At 39.2% G+C, this 25,347-nt stretch overlaps 1 protein-coding gene across 3 annotated transcripts; it reads left to right on the top strand.

Moving 5' to 3' along the window:
- The first annotated feature begins 374 nt into the window (after nucleotides 1–374).
- On the top strand, nucleotides 375–24,855 carry snapc1b (small nuclear RNA activating complex, polypeptide 1b). Of its 3 annotated transcripts, none has more exons than XM_034159711.1 (10): nucleotides 375–539; nucleotides 4,157–4,313; nucleotides 4,754–4,894; nucleotides 6,635–6,739; nucleotides 6,888–7,052; nucleotides 12,770–12,823; nucleotides 20,657–20,719; nucleotides 20,987–21,125; nucleotides 21,312–21,383; nucleotides 24,632–24,855. In XM_034159711.1, exons 1-10 carry the CDS (start codon nucleotides 409–411, stop codon nucleotides 24,637–24,639), a joined length of 1,035 nt encoding a protein of 344 aa, XP_034015602.1. In that variant the 5' UTR covers nucleotides 375–408; the 3' UTR covers nucleotides 24,640–24,855. The 3 variants fall into 3 exon arrangements, with proteins under 3 accessions (XP_034015602.1, XP_034015601.1, XP_034015600.1); XM_034159710.1 differs by lacking the exon at nucleotides 24,632–24,855 and adding an exon at nucleotides 23,362–23,648 and having other exon boundaries at nucleotides 12,770–12,820; XM_034159709.1 differs by lacking the exon at nucleotides 24,632–24,855 and adding an exon at nucleotides 23,362–23,641.
- The last annotated feature ends 492 nt before the right edge of the window (nucleotides 24,856–25,347 follow it).

Here is a 25,347-nt window from a genome sequence, read left to right as displayed (position 1 = left end):
GTTGTAGCATTTTGAACCAATTGGAGAGCCCTAATGCTAGACTGCGGTACTATATAAATGAAAATAAGTTGAATTGAGAAAACTGACATATAGATAAATGTATAATTTAATTAATTTTATAATTTAGTAAAGAAACAAGTTTGGATTGTTCATTTGAATTTAGTACAAATAAAGAAGAAGCGCCCCCAGTACAAATAAATGCACTGGGGGCGCAACAGGGACCCATCCAAGATGGTGACCGGCTGCAGTCCACGAGGCGTCAACGTGTATAATGTCTATGGGCGTGGCGCAACGTTTTCCTTTGTGGGCGGAAAAGGGGAACCGTGTCGTCGGCTGTTGATGACGCACTAAATAGTCGCCAAACGTTTGCAGTTGTCAAAACACAGACTGTAAATAAGCAGCAGGGCGATGGAGCTGTGTGGGAAACAGGTGAAGTCAGACTGTGAGGAGCTCCTGAGTCGCTTCCAGCAGACAGATTCTGTCCGCTTTGAGACTTTCTCCCAAATTTGGAGGGACTTGAAGTTCACAGAGATTTTCTAGTAAGTATCAACGACAATACATTTATATTGATGTCTGATCTAATCTCATCTCATCTATTTTTTTCTAAAATGTGTCGAATAATCTGGACACAAACTGATTTATTGATATCTGAGGGTAGAATGAGGTCCCACAGAGCTGTAAGGAAAATAAAATAAATTTTTTAAAGGTGTTGTATCGTTGTTGTTTTTTCTCATTTTTGCAGACGTAGTTGAGGTTTCATGTTAAACAGAAGCAAAGTCCACCGTTACTTTGCATGTTGCAACTACCAGGTATGAGTGAAATTTAGCCCTGAAATGGCATGTTTTAGACTTCGTTGTTGTATGTCACAGAAATGAGCCACACCTAATGATCTAGTCTGTCCACTTCCACATGGTTTGCAAAAAACAGATGCCACCTTTGTTAGAGTTCTGAAAAATAGTTCATGAGCCGAGCATGTTTTCGGTACCACTTAAGGGGCTTAAACAATATTTTTAATCAATCCTCAGTATAGATGGCTTTCATAAAAATGTATGATGGCCATCCCAGGGTCGACAAGGTAGGAGTCAGTGAAGGATTACACAGGTGCCAACATTTAAAAATGCTCCAATTATGTTGAAAACTATACCACATTCTTTGGCTGATCATATGGATTCAAAAAGGGTATAGTTTATATAGTATAGAGCAGGGGTGGGCAACGAGGGCCCAGACACTGCAGGTTTTCCTTGCAACCAGTTACCTCAGCAGGTGGTTGCTGATGAGCTTCTCCCTTGAACATAAACACCTGATCGTCAATGAAATCACCTGCTGAGGTGATTGGTTAAAAGGAAAACCTGCAGTGTCTCGGCCCTTCATGGCACATGATTGCCCACCCCTGGTATAGAGTATCTGTGACTCAGTGTTATGGAGTTATTGGGTAAAAATCAGCAAAAGCGATAACAAAGGTCTAGTTTGTGTTTGTTCAGGTGTCAAAAGTTAAAGTTTTTCCAATGTTGGTAAAAAGTGAGGCAAATTATTAGTTGAACTAATAGGATAAATAGGTTGAATTGTTTGCTTGGTTTCCAAAGTAAATGTCAAACAAGGTCACTGTCCATCAGATTCTGTGACATGTCGGAAGCTTCAGAGGCGTCACGAATCGGTCTAAAAAGCATTATTTTCAATGAGACGCGTTGCTTTTTAGAGGCGTCAAAAGCTGAGCTAAAGCGATACTTATGACGGGAGCGCACATTGCCGCTTATCGACAGGCTGACACGGTAAAAGTTCAACCCAGTCCAACTTCCGCCACTCTGAGCTGTGACGTAGCTTCGCGCTGTCCAATAGGAACAATGCGTCGGGCCAAAACACGGAAGACTAGCGGCAGAAACTACTGATCTCTACAAAAAATCCTTGCTATTTTTTTTACCTCAAAATTTCTGATTACTATTAAAAAAGTTTAGAACACTTGTAATTAAAATAGCCAAATAAATAAAAAACATGTTCTTTAGAAACCTTTCTTCATCTGTAAATTAAAACCACCTGGAACCTTGGACATGTATTTTTAGACAAATAAAATAACATGGAAATTTTTAAAGTCTGTTAGATTATTCATATCTCATTTCAACCAGAAAAACAGACACTGTGAATAAATACAAATGTTTATTATAAATGCAACAGGAGATCATTTATGAATGACTGCAGTGTGATTGTAAAGTAGGATTTCTGTGACATAAACCTCATGATGAATTCTTTTTTAAATTGAGTCACTTAAACTTGTAATTACATCAAAATTTGTGATTGCCTTTAATGTTGTGATCAGGACAGTCATTTCTAAAATATGAATTTGACGAGTGATTGTGAATGTTTTAAAATTGTGCACAATAAGGGACGAGTTTCAACCTGTGCCAATGTCTTTTGACTTTGACAAACATTGAACTCTTTGGAGTGAATGCCAAGAGTCATGTTTGGAGGAAACAAGGCACCGTCCCTACAATGAAGCCTGGTGGTGGCAGCGTCATGCTGTGGGGATGTTTTTCAGCAGCAGAACTGAGAGACTAGTCAGGATGGAGGAAAAGATGAATGCAGCAATGTACAGAGACATCCTAGATGAAAACCTGCTCCAGACTCAGACCTCAGACTGGGCTGACAGTTCATCTTTCAGCAGGACAATGACCCTAGCACACAGCCAAGATATCAAAGGAGTGTCTTCAGGACAACTCTGTGAATGTTCTTGGCCCAGCCAGAGCCCAAACATGAATCTGATTGAACATCTCTCGAGAGATCTGAAAATGGCTGCACGCCAACGCTCCCCATCCAACGTGATGGAGCTTGAGAGGTGCTGCAAAGAGGAATGGGCAAAACTGCCCAAAGATAGGTGCACCAAGCTTGTAGTATCATATTCAAGAAGATGAGGCTGTAATTGCTGCCAAAGGTGCATCAACAATGTACTGAGCAAAGAGTGTGAATACTTAGGTACATGTGCCGTCTTAGCTTTTATTTCGTCCGCCAAGGACGTAATAAAATCATTGGCATTTATTTATTTGTCTGTCTGTCTGTCTTTTAGCAGGATTACGTCAAAACTACTGCACGGATTTTGACAAATTTTCACCACAGATAGATATTAGCCCATGGAAGACTCCATTAAATTTTGGAGGTGATCTGGATCCGGATTCTGGATCAAGGTTTCACTTTATATAGGCTTTGAAGGATTACTTCAAAACTACTTCATGGATTCTCACTAAATTTGCACCAAATATAGATGTTAGGGCATGGAAGACTCCATAAGATTTTGGAGATGATCCGGATCCAGATTTTGGATCAAGATTTCCCCTTATATAGGCGTTGAAAGATTACTTCAAAACTACTTCACAGATTCTCACCAAATTTGCACCACAGATACATATTGGGGCATGGAAGACTCCATTTAATTTTGGAGGTGATCTGGATTAGTGGACATAAGAAATCTGTGATTGCACTTATTTATTTATTTGTCTCTCTGTTGAAGGATTTCTCTTAGCTGGATTATATCAGAACTACTGTACAGATTTTGATGAAATTTTCACCACAGATATTAGGGCATGGAAGACATGGAAGACTCCACTGAATTTTGGAGGTGATCTGGATTGGCAGATGTCAAAAATCTCTTGATTGCTCTTGTTTTTAATAATAATAATAAAAAAAACTTTTCATGTCATTATGGGGTGTTATGAGTATAATTTTGAGGGGGGAAATTAATTTACTCCATTTTGGAATAAGATGTAACATAACAAAATGGAAAAAGTGAAGGGCTGTGAATACTTTCTGGATGCACTGTATTTGTGGAACAAAAAAAATCGTGGTGCCCATTTCTCACATTTTTAAGTAAAATATGAGTTAAAAAAATAAATCAATAATGAAACGGCGTTGTTGTTTCTGTAAATTTTCCACCATTTTACCTAATTTTTCTCATAATATTTCAATATATTTGGAAAGAACAATCACATTTTTAAGTGATAAAGTAAAATATTGACAAAAATTAAATGAATTGAAAATGTAATGAATGTGTTGTTACTGAATTTTTGTGAGGTTCTCATAATTAAAGCTTCATATTTAATATTTTGGCAATGGAATTTCAAACACACACTTTTTCAGTGTGTTAAATCATTGTTGGCAAAATGTGTTGCAGCGGCACTCCCTGTTTTGAGAAACGAGCGTTCATCCGCCTGATTCTGAGCACCGCCTACTGCTTTTTCCTGCCGCCCTTCAGTTTCCAGATCAGAGTAGGAGGTCTGTACTTACTGTATAGCCTGTTCCACTGCCAGACCACCACACCTTCAGAGCAGGTCAGCGCTGCCTTCACATCTCTCCACATGATGCAGTTTGCCAAATTCACACATCTGAGATGTTAAATTAATTTCCATCCTGACTTCAAGTCTGCACTGAATACACCGACATAACATTGACACTACTCTGCTTAGCCCACTCCAAGAAAGAAATTAATTTGAAATGTTTTGTCAAATGTTGCATTGTTACTTTAAAATGTTTGAATAAGTACTACTAGTATTGGATTTATTCTTGATATTTGGGTGGCTGTGTTATTGTCAGTGTTACCAGTGTTGGGATTGATAATTGTGTATTTACTCCCAATATTGTCCATTTTCTGTAGATGGCTTTGGTGAGTAGTAAAAAAACAGTTTTACACATTTTTCTGTGTGCTCTGTCATTCTTGACACATTGTGTATTCTTAACTTATTTGAAGTTGATGTTGTCCTGCTGACTGCAGATCCGCCTGGCACTGAAGGACTGGGAAGAAGTCAAAAAGTTTGAGAAGGACGCTTTGGATGCCCAGCATCTCGATGTCGTCTTCATCCTGCGTCAGTTGATGTCTGAAAAAGCGTTCTACTTCACTGCCATGCCCACTCCGGTCAGTTGCAGTTATATTTGCATGAAGTGTTACCATTAGAACTTTACGTGAGTACATCTTTCCAATGTAGATGTGTGGCTGATTTGCTTTATGGTTTTGGCTAAGCTTTTTACAGATGCATTTCAGACAAGTTTGGGGTTCAGTATCTTGAAGAACCAACTCCAGATTTACGCAGGTTGCCTTAGTCAAGGGCAGAGAAAGGAACAGACTCCAATCTGTATGTTTTTGATAGTGGGTGGGAGCCGGAGTGACCAGATGAAACCCACATAGACATGGGGGAACATGTAAACTCCACACAGAAGGAACTTATCATGGGTGGAATCAAACCCAAGATCTTGCCTTGCAGAAATTATGGTAACCACTGATCAACTGTGGAGAAAATGTAGCAACATAAAAAAATGGTCATAACAAGTGACAAAAAGTGGTGATGGATAAAGTAAGCAATGGAACCAGACCATGGATGACGGGGTGGCAAAAGAGGATCATTTGAAGAACAGGTTCAGTCAGAAAATATTGAACAAGAGCAATCAGAAGATGTCCGCCAATCTGGATGTGGATCATCTCCAAAATTCAGCGGCGTCTTCCTTGCCCTAATATCTATCTGTGGTGCAAATGTGGTGAAAATCTGTCAAGTAGTTTTTAAGTAATCCTTCAAAGCCTATATGAAGTGAATCTTGATCCAGAATTGGAATCCAGATCAACTCCAAAATTCATTGGAGTCTTCCATCCCCTAATATCTATCTGTGGTGCAAATTTGGTGAGAATCAGTGAAGTAGTTTTGATGTAATCCTTCAAAGTGTATATAAAGTGATATCCAGATTCGGATCCGGATCACCTCCAAAATTTAATGGACTCTTCCATGGCCTAATGTGTATCCGTGGTGAAAATTTGGTGAGAATCCGTGAAGTAGTTTTGACGGTAATCCTTCAAAGCTTATATAAAGTGAAACTTGATCCAGAATCCAGATCCAGATCAACTCCAAAATTTAAGGGGTTCTTCCATGGCCTAATATCTATCTGTGGTGAATATGTTGTCAAAATCCATGTAGTAGTTTTGACATAATTCTGCTGACAGACAGACAAATAAATAAATGCAGATGATTTTATCACGTCCTTGACGGATATAATTAAGTGTAGTCACTTGAGAATAGAGACTGCTGGGACACACTGGTTTAAGAGCATTGGTTTAGTCAATTAAATCAGATTAAAGATGACCACGGTGTGGTTTTTGGTGAGTGGTAGGGTGAAAAGAAAGTGGAAGGGATACTTTGGAAAAGCTGCTGGATGAAGCAATCCAAAAATGTTGTTTTGAAGGCTAGGGAGGAAGGTAGCAAAAGAGACATTGAAGTGGACACTGAGAAGTCATCTGGACCAGATGAAATCCCAGTGGAAGTGTGAAAGAGTTTAGGAGAAAAAAATTGAGAAGAGAATATACTATGAAATCTGACACAAGATCTATGAGAAGTACAAAATGCCAGAGACATGGAGGAATAATAAATATTAAACAAGGTAATGCGAAAGTATACTGGGGGAAACCCAGCAATTGTTACCCATAAGGGGCTCTGAATTTTTTGCACAACATGGTATGGGATGTTTTCCCAGTAGGAAAATCCACTTGTGGTTTATTTGTGTCCATCTGATCTTATCTACCTAATATAGTTTTCTTTCTTTTTTTTTCTGTAACACTGCGTCTTGTTATAAGTATTTGAAAATTCCATTCCATGTTCTTCTCAATCTCTAGCTGGTTTACAAGAAAAAGAGGAAGGTTGAAAAATCTACACTAATGGAAGAATTCATGGAACCAGCTTCTCGTCCACAGGAGCTGATCAACCCGGATGTGCTGGAGGTGAGCAGGCGGTGGAGCGGAATCTGTGTAGGGGGGCGGGGGGGAGCCAAGCAACACTAAGTGATGCATGTGCACACAACTAAAAATAACTTGTCCACATGGTTTAATACTTGGGTTTGCATGGTTGCGATGTGTTATTTACCTACAGGAGTTATCCAGCGTGCACCGACTTTACAAAAAGCTGAAGACGTCTATCTCTTCCACATCAGAAATACCAGATTTATCTCTCCAACTGATTCACAAAGATTTTGTCCCTGAGCTACGCAACACAGTGATGGATTTCTACAAGTGGCAGCAAAGCATGGAAAAACAGGTTATTACTGTTGTTGGTGTTATTATTATTATTATTATTCGTAGTATTTTCATTTCATTTATATAGCACCAAATTACAGCAAAGCTTCCTCAAGGCACTTCACACAAGTAAGGTCTAACCTTACCAACCCCTAGAGCAAGTACACAGGTGACAGTGGTAAGGGAAAAACTCCCTCGGATGATATTGAGGAAGAAACCTCAAGCAGACCAGACTCAAAGGGGTGACCCACTGCTTAGGTCATACTAATAAAAAATATTTTTAACAACACAGAGGGTCATCAGATTTTTTGGATCATTAGGTCCACGCAGACATCCAGGATAGCACTAGTTGGTTAGAAATGGGTGGGGGGGGGGGAATTGGGTCTTCAGATCCAGTCTTCGAGCATAGTCCGTTTTGCAACTGCCATACTCGACCTTCATTTGCATTTATGGGTGTAGTCGCACAGGCGTTAGTACCACAGGCAGGGGTCTTCAACACCGTCGGTGGGACCCCACATGAAGACCGCAGCATGCAGCACCAGCCTCAGGTCTTCCACCTCACGGTCCGTGCAGGCTCTTCAGTTCAGATCCATCCGTCGTTTGTACCTCGGACAGAGAAAAAAGAGCAGAATCAGTCGGCGGGAAAAAATTACACCTAAGGTATAATTCATCAGCAGGAAATCAACAGGAAAACGGAGAAATTGCAAAGGTGATCGCAGGCCTAAGCTTCACTCACAGAGCCAAAATTTAGATAAAGTTGAGGCCATGACCTGTTCCATTGCTAATAAAATTACTTTAAAACGATAGGAAGCATAGTACCATACTATGCAAGTATGTTAGCCATACAAGAGGGAGAATAGATGCGTCTTAAGTGTAGACTTAAGTCTCCACAGAAACTGACAGTTTTATTGGCGCAGGGAGATCTGTCCACAAAACAGGTGCATGATAAGAGAAGGCTCTGTGGCCCGCAGACTTTTTATTCACCCTAGGGACTAGGGATGGGTATTGATAAGATTTTATCTATATCGATACCATTATTAATCCGATTTCTTATCGATTCCCTTATCGATACCTGTGAATTTTCTGTTTCCGAAAAGTAGGCTTTACAAGTTTTCTATGTCAACAGCATTTTATTTAGTCTTAAAGTAAACTAGAAGCACCCGGAGAGCGCAAACCTCCACCAAGGCCATAAGGTCACTGACAAGGTTGGGTAGGATTACTTTGAAAGAATACATGTGGATTACATGTACGAGGTCTGTCAGTAAAGTAACGGTCCTTTTTATTTTTTTCAAAAACTATATGGATTTCATTCATATGTTTTTACATCAGACATGCTTGAACCCTCGTGCGCATGCGTGAGTTTTTCCACGCCTGTCGGTGACGTCATTCGCCTGTGAGCACGCCTTGGGAAGGAGTGGTCCCGCCCCCTCGTCGGATTTTCATTGTCTGGAAATGGCGCGGCGCCGAGCGTCCTTAAAGGGGTCCTTAAAGCTGTAGTAACAGGCTTTATTCTCTGTGAAGCCTGTAAAATTTTCACCGAAATCCAGATAAATTTTTCGAATGGTTTCCAGGTGCCAGTCTCTAACAGCTTCTGAAAAAATTCTGATGGAAAAAAAGTCCTTTTCATTCCGCCATTTCCAGACAATGAAAATCCGACGAGGGGGCGGGATCACTCCTTCCCAAGGCGTGCTCACAGGCGAATGACGTCACCGATAGGTGTGGAAAAACTCACGCATGCGCACGAGGGTTCAAGCATGTCTGACGTAAAAACATATGAATGAAATCCATATAGTTTTTGAAAAAAATAAAAAGGACTGTTACTTTATTGACAGACCTCGTATGTATGTACATACATTTGGATTACTTGTAATCTGATTACTTTTGGATTACATTTCAAAGTAATCCTACCCAACCCTGGTCACTGACGTCACATGGAATACCCTTTGGCAAAGAGACTTATTCCACATCGTTTCACGCATCTTCCGTTATGTTTCAGATTCAGTGGTTAACCCTCTAGGGTCCAAGGGCATTTTTGGACAGTTCACTCGCCTGGCATAAATGTTTTATTATTTCTGTTAACAGCTCTCCCTGCATCCCACAGTCAAGTTTTATGTCTCTTTTTTTTCAGGACAACCTGTACTTTCAAAATATATATGCTATAGTTGTGTTTTATAAGTGTAATAAAGGTTTACAATCAGAAATAAGAAAGGAAAAAGTAAAGCGGAAATAATTTTCCACACACATTTATTCAGAACACACAGCAAACTATAATAAATTAGTAACACATCACTCCTAAAAACAATCTTTGGTGTGTCACGTGAGGTGAATCTGCCCTATGATTGGATTTTGGAAAACCATGTGACAGTGAACCAATTCTGATTGGACACTCACATTGCTCACGTCATCACACAACTTCTATGAGGAGTACAGAGATGGTGGATGGTGGCTCGAAAGTCCGTGGAGTTAACTTTTCAGCAAACAAAAAAAGTAAGTTTCTATCTCATATCATTAAAAAGTTATTTATAATTTAGTAAAGCTTGGTCTCAGCCGTCGTATACGACGGCGTCAGCCCAAGTGGGTTACACCCTTAGATCTTCAGCAAATATATTTATAAAGAGAAACTGCATGAACTACACAAGTTTTTTTTATTTTATTTTCTAATAACAAGTTTATTCAATGAGGAGAAACAAATGCTAAATTATTGTTGTGTTGTAACTTAATTTTTGTTCAGCCTTTGTGACCCGTCTTCATGAAGTTAGATGCAAAAATGTTGAAATTGGCCCTATCCTGCAATGATAAAGAATCCTTAAAAAAAATTACTGGATCCGGATCGTGTTCCGGATCATTACCAAAATTTAATGACTTCTAAGTTAGGCCAAGATACACCCCTGGTAAAACTTTCGTTGAAATCCACTGAGGATTTTTTTGAGTAATCCTGCTAAAAAAACCAACCAACAAACAAACGGACGTGACCGAAAACATAACCTCCTTGGCAGACGTAAATATGAAATTGGTCACTGGATCCTTAAACTCTGGACATGATAAACTCTACATGGTGGATCCTTGATCTCTGGACATAAATAGAAATAAACAAAATCTGTAGTTTTTGTCAAAAGCATTTCCTTTCAGACATTATTGGCATGAATGTCATTCCATACATGTGAGCTGAGCTCTTGCAGCTGGCTGTGCTGCACGTCAGGATGTAATTCATAAAAAATACAGGACATCTCATTTTGGGAGGAAAAAAATGTTTTAGTCGATTGTAGTTTGTCTGTATTACGTTTGTAAAGAGGTATCATTCGGGATTCGCTGTGAAGTTATTAATTTCGACCAGACTTTGTCTCAGCAGAGAGTGGCGCAGAGTTTGGACCTGTGCCAATGGAACGGAGGTCAATTCTCGTTTCTTGACTGCAACAAGACAGGAGTCCCAGTTAGTGACTTTAATCCACACAAAAGTGACTAACGATTGACATATTTTAATGGCTTTGAGAGGGGTTAAGAAGCGAACTTTCCACTTCTGAAGAGCAGTGAATCAAAGAACCAACAAAGCAGTGGTTTGAAGCACTGCTTCACTGGTTCAAGCTTCAAAGCGGAGCCGCACTGCAGAAGCGGTTGATTACAGAGCCGCTGCAGGGTCTGCAATCAATGTAGAGAAATGATCATTTTCCCGACAAACACCCTCAAAAACAACGGCTGCTCTGAAGGACCGATAAGGGAATCGTGAAGCAAAAAGGCTATTGATGCCAGTGGATCGAATCATTTCTTAACGATACCCGAAAAGAACTGGTTCTCGATACCCAACCCTACTAAGGACACAAAGTAGTCCTGCGCCCTGAGAACACAGAGCCTGGGCTGGTACATAGGGTTTGATTAGGTCAGCTAAGTGGGGAGGTGCCAGTCTGTGAATAATTTTATAAGTTAATAGCAGAACCTTAAAAGTCGACCTCACAGATACAGGTAGACAGTGAAGAAATGCCAAAATGGGTGTAATGTGGTCGAACGTTCTAATTCCTGTCAAGAGTCTGGCAGCTTTCTGACACTGCTGACCACGCCTCTTTCCCTCCAACTGCATCTGATTATGGTAATATTTGCTGTGTCGGCCTGGTTCCTGCTCATTCGTGGTGAGTGTGATGGGGACGTACGCAAAGCGTTTGATAATCAGTCTTTCAATTTTGAACATGATTCTGAAAAATATGTATGAACACATACAAAAGTCATTTCTAATATTTGATAACAGCTGATAATGAATCTCGATATTTCTCAGACCTTTTGGAAATTCTGAAACTTACCTAAAACATACATTACCCAAATTAATAATTTGATAATAACAATATTGAAAAGAGAATTTACTGTAAGGTTCCCGGGATGTTACAGATGGCCTTGTTAAGTTGCATGAGCTTGCCGGTGACCTGGTCCGGTTCCTGATGATTGCTATTGGGTTGGACATTTTGAACAGTCTTAAACTTTGTTCCCGATCACCACGATGATCGGAACACTCCAGATAGTTTGCCGCGTGCTTGCAGGTAGATTGCGGCGGAGTTGGTGATTATCACGTGAGTTTGTCATTTTTCTTTTTTTTTTTCTATCGGGAATCAAACTGCACCCTAATGAGACGTATGTGGACAGGGGGTTTAAGGCTGCATTTGTCGATCACATACGTCCATAGTGGTGCGGCTGAGCCATCTCATTTCGAAGGCGCCTTGGAATGTGACTGACAAATGCAGCCTTCACTCCCCAAAAAGGAATGATACTCCTTTTCCGCCCAAACAATCCCAAAACTGCATGAATTGAGACAGCCGTGGTTGTCAAACGATTAGAGAAGCAGAGGTGATCCCCATCTGCAGGCATCACACGAAAGTACATTGAGCATTAAGTAGATGGAAAAGTGTTTCTGAAATGCAGCCCAGTTCTTTAGTTAAGTAGTGCCTATCCCAGATACAATCAGGTCCATAAGTATTTGGACAGTGGCACAAACTTTAAACTGTTACCAATATACATCACCACAATGGAGTTGAAATAAAACAGCCAAGATATGCTTCTAGTGTACACTCTTTTTTTTTTTGCTTTAATTCAGAGGGTTTAACAAAAATACCGCATTAACCATTTAGGAATTACAACCACATAAATAATTGGAGGAACTAAATATATGGACTGTTGTGAACACAAATCATGACTTTTACAGTCAGTTTTATTTAGAGAAGTTCGGGATGGATACATGGGTTCAAATCCCACTCCTGCCACATTTCCCCATGCAATGTGAAGTTGTGTCAAGAGGACATCCGCTGTAAAAACCTGTGCCACATCAACATACAGTCCCACTTTGGATCTGCTGTGGCGACCCCGAGTGAAAATAAGGGAGTTGCTGGAGGGACTTACTTGCTAGGTGATGGATACATGAACATTTCCAAGTCCATGAATACGTCTTAGACTTCATTCACATCAATCAATCAGAAATACAATATGGTGCTCTATGGAAAATCTGTGTCGAGTAGGCTGCTCCCAAAAACGGAGTGACAGTGCAAGAGGCATGAGGGAAGCCACCAAGATGCCCATGACAACGCTGAAGGAGTTATAAGCTTTTGTGGCTGTGTTTGGAGAAATTATGCATAGCACAACGTTTGATTTCTTGGAAGAAATTGTCTTAAATCTTTAATACGACTTGCTTTAACTACTTTAATATGTTTTGTATGCCACCTAATGTGTAATACTTGTTGTGACAAGATGCTGTTGTGTTGTCAGGATCCTGGACTTATGGAAGATGACAGTGGTGAGGGAACATCATCTCAGGAGGCAGTGAGTTACAATTTATGTTGTATTGAGTTTCAACTGGGCAGTGTGGATTTTTGTCGTTGTAATTTTATGTTAAAATGGTCTATAATTTCTCGTCATTTTATAGTCATTTTCTGAACATGCTTATTCCAGTTAATGGTAGGGCTGGAGCCTTTTCTTGCAGTCATTGGGCAAGAGGCAGGGTACATCCTGGACAGGTTGCCAGTATTATGAAATTTTAATTGTTTATTATCCCCCCTTAATGGAGCAGTATTAAATTGTTTGCCTGAATTTGTAATTGCATCTCTCTTTTTTCGGGGTGGGGGTGGGGGTTGTAGGGCAGTAGCAAATATGATTTTACCTCCCCAAAAATTGCAACAAAAGGTTTCTCAGAGGTTTTTTTTTTTTTTTTTTTTTTTTTTGAACAACCCCAATTCTAATGAAGTTGGGACCTTGTGTAGAATGTAAATAAAAACAGAATACATTGATTTGCAAATCCTCTTTAACCTATATTCAATTGAATACACCACAAAGACAAGATATTTAATGTTCAAACTGATAGACTTTTTTGTTTTTGTGCAAATATTTGCTCATTTTGAAATGGATGCCTGCGACACATTTCAAAAAAGCTGGGACAGGGGCAACAAAAGACTGGGAAAGTTGATGAATGCTCAAAGAACACCTGTTTGGAACACTTCACAGTTGATGAATGCTCAAAGAACACCTGTTTGGAACACTTCACAGTTTAACAGGTTAATTGGAAACAGGTGAGTGTCATGATTGGGTATAAAAGGAGCATCCCCAAAAGCCTCAGCTGTTCACAAGTAAAGATGGGGTGAGGATCACCACTTTGTGAACAACTGCATGAAAAAATAGTCCAACAGTTTAAGAACAATGTTTCTCAGTGTTCAGTTGCAAGGAATTTAGGGATTCCATCATCTATAGTCCATAATATAATCAGAAAATTCAGAGAATCTGGAGAACTTTCTACACGTAAGCGGCAAGGCTGAAAACCAACATTGAAATTCCCGTGACCTTGAATCCCTCAGGCGGCACTGCATTAAAAACCGACATCATTGTGTAAAGGATCTTACCGCGTGGGCTCAGGAACACTTCAGAAAACCATTGTCAGTTAACACAGTTTGTTGTTAAATCTACAAGTGCATGTTAAAACTCTACCATGCAAAAGAGGAACAAAAGAGGAAAAAGACCATCCAGATTGTTACCAGCGCAAACTGTGATGGTATGGGGTTGTATTAGTGCCCATGGCATGGGTAACTTACACATCTGTGATGGCACCATCAATGCTGAAAGGTACAACCAGGTTTTGGAACAACACATGCTGCCATCCAAGCAACGTCTTCTTCAGGGACGTCCCTGCTTATTTCAGCAAGACAATGCCAAGCCACATTCTGCATGTGTTAAAACAGGGTGGCTTCATAGTAAAAGGGTGCGGGTACTAGACTGGCCTCCCTGCAGTCCAGACCTGTCGCCCATTGAAAATGTGTGGCACATTATGAAGCCCAAAATATGACAACGGAGACCCCGGACTGTTGAACAACTGAAGTCGTACATCAAAGAAGAATGGGAAAGAATTTCACCTACAAAGCTTCAACAGTTAGTGTCCTCAGTTCCCAAACTCGTGTTGTTAGAAGGAAAGGTGATGTAACACAGTGGTAAACATACCAGTGTTCCAGCTTTTTTGAAATGTGTTGCAGGCATCAATTTCAAAATGAACAAATATTTGCAAAAACAATAAAGTCTATCAGTTTGAATCTTAAATATCTTGTCTTTGTGGTGTATTCAGTTGAATATAGGTTGAAGAGGATTTGCAAATCATTGTATTCTGTTTTATTTACATTTTACACAACGTCGCAACTTCATTGGAATTGGGGTGGTATAAAACTTTTCTGATGAGCCTCTAAGCGAGAATTTAATCTTATCCAGTTTTCAATGGCCTATGATGTCATGTAACCAGACTTTATTAAGGATGGTTGAGAAGATTTCCAAAGCAAAATAATTCTCTTACATGCAATGAGAGAGGCAAATGCTATACCATTATTTTGAACAGTCGTGGTACAGAGGTTGTCTGGAGGTTTACCAAAAATTGCAATATGTGGGGTTGGAATTAGGTTCACATGTAATAGCCCTGAAATTATTAAAAAAAAAACTGCTGCCAAGAATCAGATAGTTGGGGTACACCCAAAATTGTGTGAGGTTGAATGGAGTCTGTTGACATCAATTACACTTATCATCAAATTTGTCTGGGAAGAGTTTAGAGAGTATTTCTTTACTGTAGTGTAGTCAGTGGATTACTTTGAACTGAATTACTGAGAGTCTGGCACAACTGGATGAAGAGTTAACTACCCCCTTAGCTCTCTCCCAGTCGACCTTAGAGAAAACAAGTTGCTGTTCTGATTCCCAACATGTCTTGATCTTGCGTAAATTGGTGTCCTCAATTGGCGAGAGCAAATTTGAGAGGTAAGTAATGTGGCCCTTCTTTAAAGTTTTAGCCTTAAGAGCCAGGTCCAGCACACTGGGTGTTGATACATAAGGGAATGACGTGGTGTGCTTTCTTGCAAAGTCTCGAAGTTGAAACTAACGAAAAAAGTCAGACTTAGATAAATTAAATATGGAGATTAATTGGTTAAAGCTTGCAAATATACAGTCAATGTACAGGTCTCCCAAATTATGAAGCCCCTTGCTGTTTAGTATTGAATACTGTGGCACCAGCCAGGCTGGGGGGAAAGAAACGAGGATATTATTTTGTGCACATTGGCAGCCCAATAGTATTTGGTAAGTTTAGGAAGTACAAGTCTCCCAGTTGATTTATCCCTGCATAGAATGGCACGGTTTGCCCTGAGCCTTTTACCAGCCCAGATGAAAGAGGACATAATGTCATTTAAAGTAGAAAAAAAGCTTTTAGAAGGCATTAAAAAAAATACAAGTATCTTGGTAACACATTAATTTTTATAATTTGCAACCTACCCGCTAGGGATAATGGCAGGTAATTACATTTTTGTAAGTCAGACTTGACCGTTGCTGTTAGTGAAGTGATATTTTGTTCACACATTGTTCTTAGGAATCGAGAAATATTCATACCTAGGTATTTAAGTCGATTTTAAAAGGTATAGCAGATGACTGCAGGTCAATGGCTAATTGGTTAATTGGGAAGTATTTGCTTTTTGCAATGTTTAATTTATATGCTGATAACTGACTAAAAGAGTCTTATAACTTGAGAATGTGTGGAATGCTTGTCAGTGTCGCTCACATAGAGGAGCAGATTGTCTGTATATAGTGACACTTGATGTTTAATGCCTGACACTTGATGTTTAATGCCAAACCTTTCAATCCCCATGAAACACCTTTCCATCTTTAGTGCAAGAGAACTATGATACTTGATGAATGATATGCATCATTTCCTGCCATCCAGGGGTATCCTGTTTGAAGTTTAGTGAGAGCTGTCACAGTGCATCTCTTGTCCTTTCAAAGTTCAAACACAATGATGTGGCACACGTTTCACGAAGCGATGTTCAATGATTGAAATTTTACTTTGCACTAAAAAATCCAGGTTGATAACGTTTCTCCTTGGAATGACAACATCCTCTTTCACCCTGGGGCAGTGGTGTCAAAAGTACACACATTTGTTACTTAAGTAGAAGTACAGATACTGCAGTTTAAAAACACTCTGGTAAAAGTTGAAGTATCAACTTGACCTCTTTACTCAAGTAAAAGTGAAAAAGTATGTGCTCCAAAACCTACTTAAAGTATAAAAGTATAAAGTAACCTTTAAAAAAAAAAAAAAAAAAAAAAAAAAAAAAAGGTAGATGCCACTATATGAATTGAAAGCTTAATTTAAAAACTGATTCGTTCTACATGTGGCCCAAGACCCAAAACCCAAAATTACCCCCCAACACCACCTGCATGAAAATGTTTCAATTCTAGAAGCTCTGAAATGCAATCTGGGACTATTCCAGACAATAAACTGCAGTGAGTGCAGCATCCATTTAGTGAGAAAAAAAAAAAAACAACTTTCCTTATTCAGATTCATTCCAGTAGTATTCTGCTCTTACAAGGATGCAGCAGTTTTCTAGTTTGTCAGATAGTTCTGGAGGAAATCACTGAAGAAATTAACACATTGAAAATATGGTTTGACCAAAACAAACTGTCATTAAACTTAAATAAAACAGGGATGAAATGGAGGTGGAAGAGTCACTAGGTGTTCACAGGAAACTTATTTATTTCTGTATGTATGTATGTTCATTGTTAGTTGCTTTTATATTTTCTGTTGTGTTTCTATTCAGGTTCTTTTTGTCTCTTTCTCTGAAATTGTATATAATAATCATTAGATTATTAATATATAAACAAAAATAAATTTAAGAAATATTCCAATTTGAAAACAAATGCACCCGAACGTGAAGACAGCTGGAACTGCTTCATGCTAACTTTTAACATTGAAAATGCCATAGACATGCTAACGCGTTAGCGTCGCTCCGTTTTTAAGTTATAAAATACATCTATCAACTGTTTTAGAAGACCATAACAGGTCGGTTTAACATAGAAAAGGTAAATAATACTCACAGAAGTATGCTCTTTAGGGTTTTAGCGGGGGAAAATTAAGCGAAAGAAAGAAAGAATAAACGAAACAATAGGTCGAAGCATTGCTTCAATCTGCGAACCACTGCTTCGATCGGTTCAAATCCATTCCTTTATCTTCATTGATCCATGTTTCTGATATAGCAATTATGTTAAATTTTTTTTTAAATTGACTTAAATATTCTTTAATGTTGTTAAGGTTTGCATACAGACTTCTGCTGTTGAAATGGATTATTGATAATTTGTTATCCGTTTTAATGATACGATTAAACTGTTCATCTGTATAATAGCAACAACTGTCATTAATATTTGAGAAGAAATTATTGTCCAGGTCTATATCGTGCTCCAAGTCCAGTACATTGTGGTCTGTGTATTTAAATGTTCTCAGTTCTAGTTTTCCATGATCAGCAATCTTGTGAGTTATATCCTTCTTGTCTCCAGATGTAGATGATGTAGTAGATGAATAGGTTCCTCTGGTCTGTGTCATGGTGTTGTGATGTGTTTGTGTCCTCATACCTTATTGATTGTATTTGTCCAGTTCCTCGATGTTCCTGATTACCATAACCTTCGCTTGTTCTGGTGTTCCGTTCAGTTTGATGAATGTTTTGCAGTTGGATGTCCATGTCTGTTGAATTTTTCCCTGCTTTTTTAAGAGACGAGCTTTCCTGGTGATGTCTGCGTCTCTTTTGGTCAGATGTTCATTGATGAATACGTTTGTTCCTTTGAGTTTCCGTCCCTGTTTTAACAATGCCATTTTATGTTTTCTGTTGACAAACCTCATTATAACAGCTCGCTTGTCTCCATCCTGTCTCCTGGGCAGGGGGTGGCACGCTTCAATGTTATTACAGTCCATTTGAATACCTTTAGATTGCAGGAAGTCAGCCACCTGTTGTTCCACTGAGCTGGCCTCCTGCTCGCTGGCCTCCCCTCCGCTGTCTTCTGACACCGCCCGTGCGTAGGATCGAGGTTTAATATGAATTCCTGTAATAATAACGTTGTTCATCCTTGTGTACTGTTCCAACTCCGCAACACGGTTCTCCAGGTACACCAGATGCCGGTCTTTCTCGGCATTCTGGATCCGGAGAGCCTTCACTTCTTCCACCAGCTCCATAATGGATTTCTGCTGCATTTTAACAACAGAGATTTCCTCAGACAAAAAGTCCAGGGACTTCTTGATATCGTCTCCCTCCTCCGCCATCAGTGCCTTCTTCGGACCCATGGTCAGATAACTCCGCGCTGGCACCACGGTAAAGCCGCGCCGGTGGAACTGCGCTGGCGCCTCGGGCTTCAGGTGGAGCCGCGCCGTTGGATGTGCGCTGCACTGCGCACATCCACCGGCGCTGAAGCCAAGAGTAACGAGCCTGTTTGTTTTAAAAATGTAAGGAATAGAAAGTACAGATACTTGTGTGAAAATGTAATAAGTAGAAGTCAGAAGTAGGCAGAAAAATAAGTAATGGAGTAAAGTATAGATACCTAAAAAGTGTACTTAAGTACAGTAACGAAGTATTTGTACTTCGTTACTTGACACCTCTGCCCTGGGGTTAGTGCTGCAAGGATTCCCATTTCATGTAAGGTACCCCTGCCATCCGGTTGTTAAGTGTGATGTAACGCATCATGTGACTTTTTAACTTCCGGCTCCAAACAATAAAGGCGCACTGTCATTAACATTGAGGACTGCACTGAGACGCTCTGATCAGGCTGCACTTAAACCGTTGCACACGGACAACAGCATTAGCATTGCAACATAAAACTCTTTGTATATTGTGCCTAAAACTCTCCTGGATATATTAACTGGGTTTTTAGATGTTGTTATTGCGTTTGTTTTATGTGAAAATGCCAGAAGCTCAGGTCATTTCACCGTCATTTTCAATGGGAGTTGCTGTGAGCCATGATCACTTCCTGTTCATGTCGTTCGGGGGAAAGTGAAGTTTGCACTTTAACATCCTGTTTATTGTAATAAATACATTTTTTTATTAACAGACATACCTGTATATTTTACCTGTGCATAATAAAATATATAAAGTAAAAGAAAAATAGTTTTATTAACTGTTCTTACCTTAGAAACAGACGAATGCAGTTAACGGAGGCGGAGAAGAGAGGGACGGAGGTTTGTGCACACTGTAAACACAAACTAAACTTGAACTGTAGATCCTTAAAAGGATCATACAGATGTGACTTTAATTGTAAACTTTCAGATCTTTGGACCCGGAAACAGATATATCACGTGATGTGTTACGTCAGAGCTTAACAACCGGATTGATAGTAAGGATATTATGGTCAACATTGTTCCCAGTGAAAAGAAGTGCCATGTCCATCAAATCAGTGTCATCTGCTAACATGTGTGGAGTAACTGAATCTTACTGCGTTCTTTTCAAAATGCAAGTCATCTTCATAAGAAGAACTAAATCCCATTTCATGAAGGGTATCCACGAGGAATTGTGACTTATACAAATGATGTGCCTGCACTGCAAGGCCAATTTGTAAGGGAGCTACAACAGCATGTGGTCAAACTGCCTGGACAATTGCATTTCCTATTCCTGCAACCTTTGTCCCATCTCCTAAGCCATAAAAAGTCCAATCAAGAGTGTCTGCATAGTGTCAGGAACAAATGAAAGGGCAAAATCAAGCTTGACCAACTTTGCACTTGGATATGATTTGTAAGTGATATCACTTCTAAAGAGTTGTGCCGCTGTTTCAGTGATCTCCTGTTTCTTTGATTCTTCATCCTTTCATTGGGTATTGAAATAAGATCTTGGTATCTGTGATGTCTTTTCCCTCATGGCTGCAATGTCATGGAGGCCTTCCCCATCTGCCATCTTGGATTTTACAATTGTGATCATTTCATTATAATTTAAAAATATTATTTGGATTACTATATCCCCAAAACATGGGATTTTGGCATCAAAAATGCTTATTTAGGCTGAATAATGATGGGGTAATGGGCATTTTAAGAATTTGGTGACTGGCTTGGTTGCCATTTTGAAAATTACACTTTTCCAGTAGTCAGACTGTGGTAGACATTTGGTATGTTAGTAAGCACACCTAGTACTACCAAACCAATTGGAAAAACCTTTTGTAGCAGTTTTTAGGGTAAGGTGATGTTGTTGTTCCTAAATACACCTATATGTCAGGTGGGATGAGAAACATGAACTGGAAATCCTGCATAACATATGCAGGATTTCAGGATTATTAAAGTAGAGACATATCTTTTCTTTGTACTTTCAGAAAAAAATTGTAACCATGTCTGTTTTGTGTCTGCAGTGCTCCTCAAGAGCTGAGCTTCTTGCTTCCATCAAATCAAAGGCCTATGGACAGGCGGCAGAGGTTTGTGTTTTATGTCACAGTTTGTTGAATCCATTTACGTAAAATCACCATATTAGAACTGTTAACAGGTATTTACTGAGGACTGCACAAAACATTCTGTATTTTTTGAAAATTCAATGTAATGTTAAATAATCATTATTCTGGCATATGTGACAGGATATTTCCTGGTTGCTGCCATCTTATCTCTTTCCTCCTACTTGCTCTTGCTTTCAGTTTAAAAATCCAAACAAGTATCCTTAAACATGTGCATTTGTGTTGCTATGTCAGACCTCCAAGTCACGGCGTCATCGTCAGATTGAGGTGAACGCCGCCTGTCCTGAACCTGGCTTTACTGGAGTGCCAAGAAATTCCAGAATATACAAACCGTCACTCAAAAGCCGGACAAATACATCTGTGCACATTGCAGGTATATCCCTCCTACAATTTGTCTGTGAATCTTGGTGTAAAATAAAAAAAGGAGGAGGAGAGCTGTGGAACACTGGAGATTTGTTGTTTTGCACCCTCATTTTGTATACTGTTGCATAAACTGTATCAGAAAGTTTGATGTACATGTTGTGTGAAATGTTTTTAACTACTCGTAATTCTCTGTTAGGTGACATTTGGAAGGACATGAAAAACCCGACTGACATCTGGCGTCTCTCAGAACTTGAGTCGGTCCCTGAAGGTATGAGGACAAGTAGCCTTCAAATTATGAACAACTTTTACAAATTGGCAGTTTTGCTGTTTTTATTATGCAGGGTTGACAGTTGTGCCCAAAAGTTTACATACCCTGACAGAATTTTTTTTTTTTCTTTTTCAGAAAATATGAATGATAACATAAAAACTTTTTTTTCTCTCATGGTTAGTGGTTGTGTGAAGCTATTTATTGTCAAACAACTATGTGTACTCTTTTTAAATCATAATGAGAACAGAAACTACCTAAATGATCCTGATCATAAGTTTACATACCCCTGTTCTTAACCCTCTGGAGTCAAATGACGCAGCCTTGCGTCAAAAGTCACATGACCTAATTAAGCGGACATAGCACACAATCTGTCCCACTCTGAGTATCTGTTTGAATGCGTGTTGAATGTGGAAACTTCATCCTCCACACCACTTTTTAAATTTTGTTAATAGGCTAGGTATAACTTGAATTATGTTTAATAATTTACGCGAGTTTTTTGGGGATAATATTCTCATATTCAATGCACGTTTTGCAGACAGCTAGAGCAAAATCTTTCAGCTGGAGGAGCGAGAGAGGGCTGGAATGAAACAAGACTCCCTCACCTGTAGCAGGAGAGAGGGGTGTTACCATTGGTGGAAAAAAATCTGAAACTAACCACCCACAATCCCCAACTTCACGTGGGTTTGATGACAACGCACAGACCCCACGTGGGTGGGTGGGTGTGCATTTTGCGAATGGGACTTTTTGTAATGCTGTGAGGGTGCCTGGCACCCAAAGAGGGTGGACCCTTAATGCAGACTCCCAGACCAGGCATTAGTGTAAAATAAGTTGTCTTTATTCCAGGCTTAGGTTTGGTGCACAGGATATCAATCAGCAGAGCAAAGGTACAAACAAGGCTAGGCAAACACGCAGTCATACTCCAGCAGGGTTCAGTGGCATGAGCAAACAGATTTCAGGGAAGAGGCAAAAAGCGCGGTCAAAAATACAAAGCAGGATCAAAAACATGGCAAGGCAAATCAGGACTGTTAAGAGAGCTGGTAAGTGCACGGAGACAACAATCTGGCAGAGGTGTGTTGGCTGGGAGGAGTTTAGATAGACTGGTGTTAATAAGGTGCACATGCAGGTGAATGATCTAGAAAGGGGGCGTGGCAGAAGGACAAAGATGATACTTGGTGCAAGATAGTGAGGAAGGATTACACAAAGTAGAGTGATGAAAAAGACAAAGATGTGTGAGTTAATAGAAACACTAAACAGAAAGAATCAGAGTGAGACACAAAGACACAATTTCAGGTGCAGGGGCGTGGAGTGACAACCAACAAATGGAATGAAGCCTAAATAGAACACATAAATCAAAACCCGAGATCAGAATATAATACAATTATGAACAGGAACAAACTGAGCTTGAACATGAGAACAGAAAAGCAAACCATAAGATAATAAGCACAAAAGAAAAACTACATAAGAAATGGATGATGAGCACAGTATGAAAAGTAACAAAGAGACAAAGCAAAACAGAACAGAGAATAAATGTGACAAAAATAAAACAACTAACAAATCAAAGCCGGGGCAGATGGTGAGTGAAAGAAAGAGTAACAAATAGAATCAAAACCCCGATCAGGGCCCAAAACCTGACACTTTTCTTCCGTGTCTCTCTGTCTGTGACAACAAACAAGTAAAAAAACATATTTTTTTTCTTTATCAGTGGTGTAAAATATATTACCAAATAAACAATGAACCCTAATCCACGTAATTTGCTTGCTGAGGGAAGAAAATTGTGGTTTCATGTGGAGCGAAAAGCAAACGCAAACAGTTTTGAAAGTTATTTGCTGTGCTTGGAGTGCATTTTAGTGTGTGTGGTGGAGTGTTTTAGTGTGTGGTGTAGTTTTTTATTTATTTAGTGCTTAAAAATAATCAGGCATCTTGGAACAGCATGTCAATTCTCTCTCTTTTTTTTTTTTTTTTTTTGAACTGCATGAAGACGGTCAAAGCCCGGAGCACGTTAACAGCATCTGAACCAGAGCGCAATCAATCTGATGATGAAGTGGACTTTATTGTTCTGGTCTGGACGAACGAGAGTAGGTGGATTCACTGATCTGTGTGCACAGATTTGCACAATGGACCAGACAGCGCACTTCTCATTCCATCTTCTCCAGGACTCATGCATTTCTTTTCCAGCGCAGAGCCCTGGAGCGTAGAGGAGGCTCCAGGAGCGGAGAACACAGGGGTTCAGGTAGAGACTTTTCCCAGACCCCCAAATTCCAAAACAACTTTTTCTATTTTTTGTTTTTTTTCTTTTTTTTTTGGCCACTAACACAGTAAGGACAGTCTGCACCAATACCAATAATAATGTTACAAAAACAAGGAATTGGGTGAAATACCTGTACAAATTTTTGGCACTTCTGATGTGCATTGAACAGGAATTGTTTTTCTGAGTGGCACAAATATAATTTGTATGGCATCTTATTGCATGTAAATAGCCACAAAAAAAAAAAAAAAAAACGCCGGAAGCATTTCCTGCATTTTAATGTGAATTGTTACTTTGTTTATGCTACATTTTTACATATATTTTTGAAGTTTACAATTTACATTTACATTCTAAGTTATGAAAAAAAGTTTTTGTGATTCAAATTTTATGTTTTTGGGTGAATATTGGGTCAGTATTTTAATGCAGTATGTCAGAAAGAAAGCAAAACTGTAAAGTCACACAGGTGAGGCTGTGCTGAAAAAAATTACACCAAACAAGGCAAAGTAAACATATTTTTTAAGGTAAATTATGAAGGTAAAACAAAAAAAAGTAAGTCAAAAACGCCCCAAAATAGCCAAGACTCCAGAGGGTTAATACCATGTACTGCCTGCCCCCTTTAACATCAGTGACAGCTTGGTATCTTTTGCGGTCATTGTGGATGAGGCTCTTTGATGGTAAAGTTGCCACGGAATATGTCTTGGACTTTATTTACATCAGTTATGAGGAAATACAAACAGTATGGCACTCTATGGTAAATCTGCATGGAGGAGACAGTTCACAAAAACTGAGTCACTGTGCAAGAAGGAGAAGAGTGAGGAAAGCCACCAAGACAACCCAGAAGAAGTTATAGGCGTATGTGGCTGTAATTGGAGAACTTTGTGCGCAGTGCAAATTTTGTCCAACAACAGTCAAGCTTTTGTGGAGTTTTAAAGGATTGTATTGTTTGTTTATTCACATGCTGTTCCTCTGTTCAGTGATGTCTGTTTCTCTTCCCTTTGTTCAGCACAATAAAAAACGCTGAAGACGACGTAGGGCTTGTCATGTATTCCTGCTGCTGCTGCTCTGGGATTTGTTGGAAGATTTGTTTTAATGATGGCAAATGAGTAAAAGGATGAATATCTTTTAACATGTGAAATGTGACCATTTTTTTTATAATCTTTTGCTAAAGCAGTTTGTAAGCAGTTTGCACTGTTGGTTTGTGCTGCAACTTTCCATTTTAAAGAAAGTTTTGTTTTAAAATGTTTAATAAATATTTTAAAATGCCAACATTAAGAAATTCTGACTCGTCTGTTACACTTTGGTAAAAGTCATGTTAGTTTACAAACTCTACATTATCATAAATATACATTTACTGGAAAAGTCTGCATTTACTTTTTATTTTATTTTATCAGAGGAATGGTCTATTTGAAGAGTTTCAGTCAGGGTTTAGAATTCATCATAGTACAGAAACAGCATTAGTGAAGGTTACAAATGATCTTATGGCCTCAGACAGTGGACTCATCTCTGTACTTGTTCTGTTAGACCTCAGTGCTGCTTTTGATACTGTTGACCATAAAATTTTATTACAGAGATTAGAGCATGCTATAGGTATTAAAGGCACTGTGCTGCAGTGGTTTGAATCATATTTATCTAATAGATTACAATTTGTTCATGTAAATGGGGAATCTTCTTCACAGACTAAGGTTAATTATGGAGTTCCACAAGGTTCTGTGCTAGGAC

This window comes from Thalassophryne amazonica, chromosome 19 (genome assembly GCF_902500255.1).
Source record: "Thalassophryne amazonica chromosome 19, fThaAma1.1, whole genome shotgun sequence".
NCBI lineage: Eukaryota > Metazoa > Chordata > Actinopteri > Batrachoidiformes > Batrachoididae > Thalassophryne > Thalassophryne amazonica.
The sequence above is the reverse complement of the archived record's forward strand: the minus strand, read 5'-3'. Positions and strand labels throughout refer to the sequence as shown.

What these genes read in the sequence shown, in the direction of transcription:
- snapc1b (XM_034159709.1), top strand. Translation starts at nt 409, where the DNA reads ATGGAGCTGTGTGGGAAACAGGTGAAGTCAGACTGTGAGGAGCTCCTG. An exon ending in TCACTGCCATGCCCACTCCG is followed by an intron (nt 4,895 to 6,634) that starts GTCAGTTGCAGT and finishes CTCAATCTCTAG; the next exon opens with CTGGTTTACAAGAAAAAGAG. An exon ending in CCTATGGACAGGCGGCAGAG is followed by an intron (nt 20,720 to 20,986) that starts GTTTGTGTTTTA and finishes TTGCTATGTCAG; the next exon opens with ACCTCCAAGTCACGGCGTCA.